This window comes from Polypterus senegalus, chromosome 6 (assembly GCF_016835505.1).
Source record: "Polypterus senegalus isolate Bchr_013 chromosome 6, ASM1683550v1, whole genome shotgun sequence".
Taxonomy (NCBI): Eukaryota; Metazoa; Chordata; class Cladistia; order Polypteriformes; family Polypteridae; genus Polypterus; species Polypterus senegalus.
This window is the reverse complement of record NC_053159.1, coordinates 19,529,391-19,535,390: the sequence shown is the minus strand read 5'-3', so window position 1 is coordinate 19,535,390 and position 6,000 is coordinate 19,529,391. Positions and strand designations below refer to the sequence as shown.

Here is a 6,000-nt window from a genome sequence, read left to right as displayed (position 1 = left end):
AAAATGACCAAGCTGTCTGCTGAGCTCACTCTTGAGCATACAACGTACAGTCAGCCATGTGAGACGTAATCTTGTGTCAAGTCAATGGCGACCTTTTTTTACAGTCTGGCCCTGTGACTTACTTATTGTCATAGCCAAGCAGACCCTTACTGGAAATTGGAGGCGTTTGAATTGGAATGGGAGGTCAGAGGGTATGAGAGTGATGAGAGGAATAAATCCAGTCTCCGCTGGGCCAGTTCCAGTGAAGACAGTCGCCTCAATGAGGTTCTTGATCTGAAGCCTGGTGCCGTTACAAAGTTTTGGTGGTTGTAAGTTTCATAATAACATAATTGTTGCGCTGACCTTCAAAAGTAGAGTATGCGGAGGCATGGCCGGAGGATTAAGAGTGTGAAGAAACTAAATGAAAAGGCAGGAGTCACCAGCAGGAAGATGTGAAGCAAGACCAACAATAACAGACTTGAAGCGGTGGAGTAAAGAAGAAGAGAGCAGTGAGCACAATGAACAGCTGAGGAAAGTAAGGAAGCGAGTGAGGAGGCACATGAGCGGGGGATGTCGTTAATGTATATAGGCAGGGAGCCAATCACACGGTAGGCACGCGGATAGCAGCCGTGCGGAAAAAGGAAGGGGGACCGGGGGCCCTTGTGCGTCTCTGCTGTGAAATAAATCCTCTGTTAACGGAAATAAGGAATGAAACCGCCAAAAGGAGATGTCAGTTCCAAAAGTCCCTTATGGCATAATGGTGAGAACCACCAAAAAGACGACATTATTTTCGAAAGTTCATTACGGGGCACGGCGCGAAATGAAACATACTTAACGTTTGTAAGTACAGTGTAAAGGAAGAGCATGGGAAATTTGGGCTTCCTACGTATATTGGAAGTCACAGAAACAGTGAGGAGGTTTCCCCTGTCTATATATACAGTTTAGGGGGTACACCCGGGTGTTGCAATAGGACATGAAACATACCTAACTTTTTTAAGTACACTGTAAGGAATGAGCACATGAAATTTCAGCTTCCCAGCCATATGGAAAGTGAGAGAATCAGTGATGAGTCAGCGAGGGCTTTGCCTTTTACATGTAAAGATATCTGCACAGAGCACAGCGACATATTAAACTTATACACTTATTACAGGGGTTAGTATCCTCATCAACTCAACTTTAAGCAGATTCTTCTTCTACAGTTGGAGGTAGGCAGAAAATGGAAAACCCACCCCACACATCACAACAAAATACAATCTTATCAAACGAATGGAAACAACACAAGAAGTGCAACAGCAGACTTTGAAAGCAACGTGCATTCAACACACCTTAAGATCTGCCAGTCTGCCTGCACAGCATCCCCTGCTCTTGAATGGTTTGTGTTGGGTTTCTTGGTTCCTGAACCTTTGGTACGACATGTTCATCGAGGGTACAGGATTCCAGAAAGAGGTTAAAACTCACATGAATAATAATATCAACCTATCACTCAACCAGTCGAGCCAGCATCTTGGATTTCCTGCCTCTGAAACGGCTCTACCTGCCGACTTTGCTGATCAGTGCTGCTTTCCTGCACCTCACCATTATGTCCATCAGTTTATTAACCCATCTGCTTACTCACATCAGGGTCATGGGTGCCACAGCCTAAATGAATAAGAAAGAACTTAGGAGCAGAATCCCAATAAAAAATACGGTTTGATCCTGTCGACTGTTGACTTATTTTTACAAATGGCCCACTAAGAGAAACACAAGTAAATACCAAACAAGGTTTATTTTTAATCATAATCCCCTTAAATCCATCACAATATCCATTAAGCAATTCTCTACTACAGTTTTAATCAAGTTTTCTGTTGCTGACTCCACCAGTCTTCAGTCGACAACTTGATGTCTTCATCACGTCCCACGAGGCAGAACAGGGTGGCTGTGGCGTCGCTTCAAATCCAGTTTTGCACAGCAGCCTTGACAATCCACAAGGTGTGTGCTGGGGATTGTGGTGAAACAGAAGCAAGGATGGCCGACAGGTTCCTCACCGTTTCTCCCTTTACTGACTGCCGCAAAGACCAAAGGAAACCAGCATACTGCTGACCTTTTGAGTCACGTAAAGAAAGTGCACAGCGGCTTGAGCGTCACCAAACACGGAGCAGGTGATCGCGCCAGCGCCAGCCCGGGCCTGCAGAGTTTCTCAGTTTACATTGTTTCTGTCCCTGTTGGAACTCGCTTTCATAGCGGCGTATTTAGGTTTCACCCAAGGTATGAAACAGCACACGGAATTCATTAGCTTGAGAATTGCCGTTGGAATACAGGATGCTTCATTTCAGGTGTCAACATCCGAGACCCTCAAAAATTGTACAGACTTCGCTCATGTTGAATGAACCGAACTGACCCATAACTAATCCTACTAGGGCCTGTTATCCGACACGCTGTCACTCTCCGATTCTTTATCACAATTCACTCCTTTTTGTTGAAACGTTGCCTCCTGAGAGAGGTGGAACTACCAAAGCAATGTCCACAAACCAAAAAGCATGGAATAGGGAATGACGTTCACAAGAATACTCTACATAGCAGATTCCCTATCCAGTCTTGGACATCGGAACAAGGCGCACTCTGCTCAAAAATGGAAGCTTCATATTTCATTTCTAAACATAATTTGAATGTACCATAAGATTTAAATACAAAAAGTGTTTTCCCAAAAAAAAGCACACAAACCTGTTTGGCCACTAACAGGAGACGAGCCCACCTGCACACCCCCCACATGCAGATACAGCTGTGTAATATACTGTGTATTGACACGGCAGGACAGCAGCGACATACTAGAAACTCACTTCACTCTGATCTTGATTTCTCGTCAGAGAAGCAAGTGTTGCTCAGCCTGTTCAAACACAAAGAAATGGGTTTCATCTTTTAAACGTAATCATTTCCTCTTTACGTTAATAAAGAAATAATGATCTTTGCATCTATTAAAACACAGGGAATTAAGAAAAGAAGTATCATTGGAAGATACATGTCCTTTGTTGTTAAGCTAAGACAATATGCATTAGTCTTTCGTAACAACTTTCTACTATAAATTCACAAATCGGCAGCCTAGTTTGGGTTGAGCCGTCTTATTGTGTAAATAAATGCATTTCAATTACTTTAAATGTCTGTGGCTAAGTTAAAAAAAAAAAAAAGTTCTTCTTTTGTAAAACCGCTGCTATTCAAAATCAAATAGACCAGGTACTTAACATTGATTTCTAAAAAGTGACAAATAAAACCGTCACTTTTAACTTATCGTTCCATTAAGAATCCCCGTTGGAGGGTACGCGTTGCTTCGATTTTTACCCTCAAAAACACAGGAGCATACAAACTGTCCACCTCCAGCACTGTAAACAGACTGTGACAAAGAAGTCCCTCGATTCGGACGGGATCACTTTTTTGTTTTTTCCACTTCTGAACTGGCAAGCGCTAGCACTTTGTCACCTGAACCTGTCAGAGAAAAACCATGAAATGAACAAATAAAAAGAAGAGCCGGACCACAGGACAGTCAACTAAGAGAGAAGTAAATCATGACATTGTGTTAAAACTGACCAAAAAAAAAAAAAGATTAATCTGTATTCTACTTCCAAAACTTCACCTTATACTTTAGAATCAATTTAGAAATATTTTTAATTGCTTATAAGGCTCTGAATGATCTCACACCTCCTTATTGTGCCCCACATGGCTTATAATCTTAGATCGCGTCTCACATGTGCGTCTGTGGATCACCCTCAGGGTCGACAGGGGCTGCTGTCGCTAATCATGTCCTCTCCTATTCCTTCCTGAGCACCGAGAAAACGCCCAGTGAGGGCACCTGACTTCACCCCTTCTGGTCTCCCACCTGCAAGTCACAGGGCTGACAGAAGGAGGCCTCACCCTGTGAACGGAGCATGGCACAGGATGGAGCTCTGATGGGACTGACCAGCTTTAAAGGGTAAGAGATCTGAAGCTCAATTTGGCTTTTTGCTTACTTTTACTTACATCACCTCCACGCCATTAAGCACTTGTATTTCTGTTAGAAGTAAACCGGGATGACCAGGTCAGCACCCCTACATTTACAGTTTGGGACTTGGAATTCTTCACTCAGCCACAATCCTTGAACCCCAGTTAGCTCAGTATACCAAGAGTGAAGCATAAAAGAACCAGGGATGTGGCTTTCTGTTTCTGTGCACCAAAAATCGGGAATACTTTACTAACAGAGTCAGGCTGGCTAAGTACAGCTGACCACTTCAAAAACTACTAAAAACCCACCTCTCTAATTTTGCTTTCATGATCACTTAAGAAGTTACTAGCAACACTAGCAATGCTTCATACCGAGATGATGAGGAGGAGGAGGAGGAGATCTCTTCTTTTTCATTAAACGTAGCTCCATTTGCTGGTCACCAATCACTGTGCGTGTGTTTTATTCCCCTGCTACCCTGTGGCTGTGTTATGTGCCTCTGCCCCCTGGCCTGCAGCCACCCGAGATGAGGGGGTGATGACGAGAGTTCTACTTAGGGTATCTTGTTAATGGGGACACATTAATGGACTATACCAGGGGTGGGCAAAGTCATTCCTGGAGGGCCGCGGGGTTTTGTTTCAACCCAGTTGCTTAATTAGAAAACAATCCTTGCCAATAATTACATTTCATGGCTTGTTAGTGATTTAACTCTGCTATGTCAAGTCATTTTCATATCGTAGATTTTTTTTCCATTCTAAGGATATCATCCAAATACTTTGAAGTGTAAAACGGATGGGTAATTCTCAATCCTTCACTTTTTTCTCTTCTCTTTACTTCCAATTATTTAATTAAACCAAATAGTGCACGATAAATACACACAGGTGTAAAGGGTAACAAGCAACATGGATAAATGCTGGTTTCTTTTGTCATTTGCATCTAATTGCTAATAAGGAGCAACTAAAAACCGAGAGTGCAGCTGTTTAAGACTTAAATAAGCAATAAGGGTTCAAAATCTTAATGAGGGAGATAATTAAAATGAAGCAGAAGTGTTTCTAGAGCAAAAAGTGCTTCTTATTAAACAATTGGGTTGGAAGAAAAACCTGCAGCCACTGCGGCCCTCCAGGAATGACTTTGCCCACCCGTGGACTATACAATTCACAGAGGGATCTGGGGGTCTTTTGGACTTGGAGCCCCACAGGTGTATTTTCTCTAACAGTTTTTATTTTCCTGTTCTCCCTGGCCATCATCTATAATTAACCTGGATGTTAAGACTCTATACTGTTATAAGTAACTATTCTTTAGTTTCTGTAGCTGTGTTTAGCTATTAATATTGTAAAGTATTATGAGCTACTTTAATGCATGAAAATGTGGTATACAAATAAATGCTGTTTTATTAGGTTAGGAAAAATCACCTAAGAAGGACAGACACGGTCATTGCAAAATAATAATGAAACGGATATTTAATATGCCAAAAAAAATAAAATCACACACACACACTCACCCTTAATACAATAGGCGAGCAGTAAGCTTTACTCGATGCTAAGCATTCACAGCTTTGACACTCGAACCCTCATTTGCACTAATAACCGATACACTGAATGTTACAATAAACTTACCGAGGTCCCCAGAGACTTTTTCAAAATGGCTCAGGATTGCACTTGCATTAGCAGCAAGAAAGGATTCATCTTCTGTTGTGAGCTACAGCCAAGAAGCAAGTAGGCAATGTTAATCAGTTTTAAAGTCTCAGAACTGTATTGAGCACACGAGGTCAGGATAAGCACTCATACTTTATCTTACTTCATTCAGGCCTTATTCTTTTTTATTCTACACATGAAGTACACAGAAGAAGATATCCTGCTGAATTTTGTTAAAGAAATAGACATTACTTGTACTACTAAGTATAATAAATCAACGGACTGCACTTGTAATTTCTGACAGAAAGATTAGTCTACTGGTAATGTTGTCACTTGTATTTATCAGTGCAGGTGCCGACACAGTGAAGAGTGGCAGAGATGAACCCGCACCCAATTAACAGTTCAGATTGGCAAGGCACTAAAATACACTCGCCTAGGATT

At 41.9% G+C, this 6,000-nt stretch overlaps 1 protein-coding gene across 5 annotated transcripts in view; it reads right to left on the bottom strand.

The window, feature by feature from the left end:
- Positions 1–2,442: 2,442 nt before the first annotated feature.
- The window catches only part of lzic (leucine zipper and CTNNBIP1 domain containing), a 66,402-nt gene continuing 62,844 nt past the window's right edge, over positions 2,443–6,000 (bottom strand). For all 5 annotated transcript variants that reach the window (XM_039755501.1, XM_039755500.1, XM_039755503.1 and 2 more), the window contains 2 exons: positions 5,542–5,623; positions 2,443–3,435 (listed from right to left, as the gene is read on the bottom strand). In XM_039755501.1, coding sequence (XP_039611435.1) covers positions 3,377–3,435; positions 5,542–5,623 — 141 coding nt within the window. In that variant the 3' untranslated portion in view covers positions 2,443–3,376. The remainder of the gene's footprint in view (positions 3,436–5,541; positions 5,624–6,000) is intronic.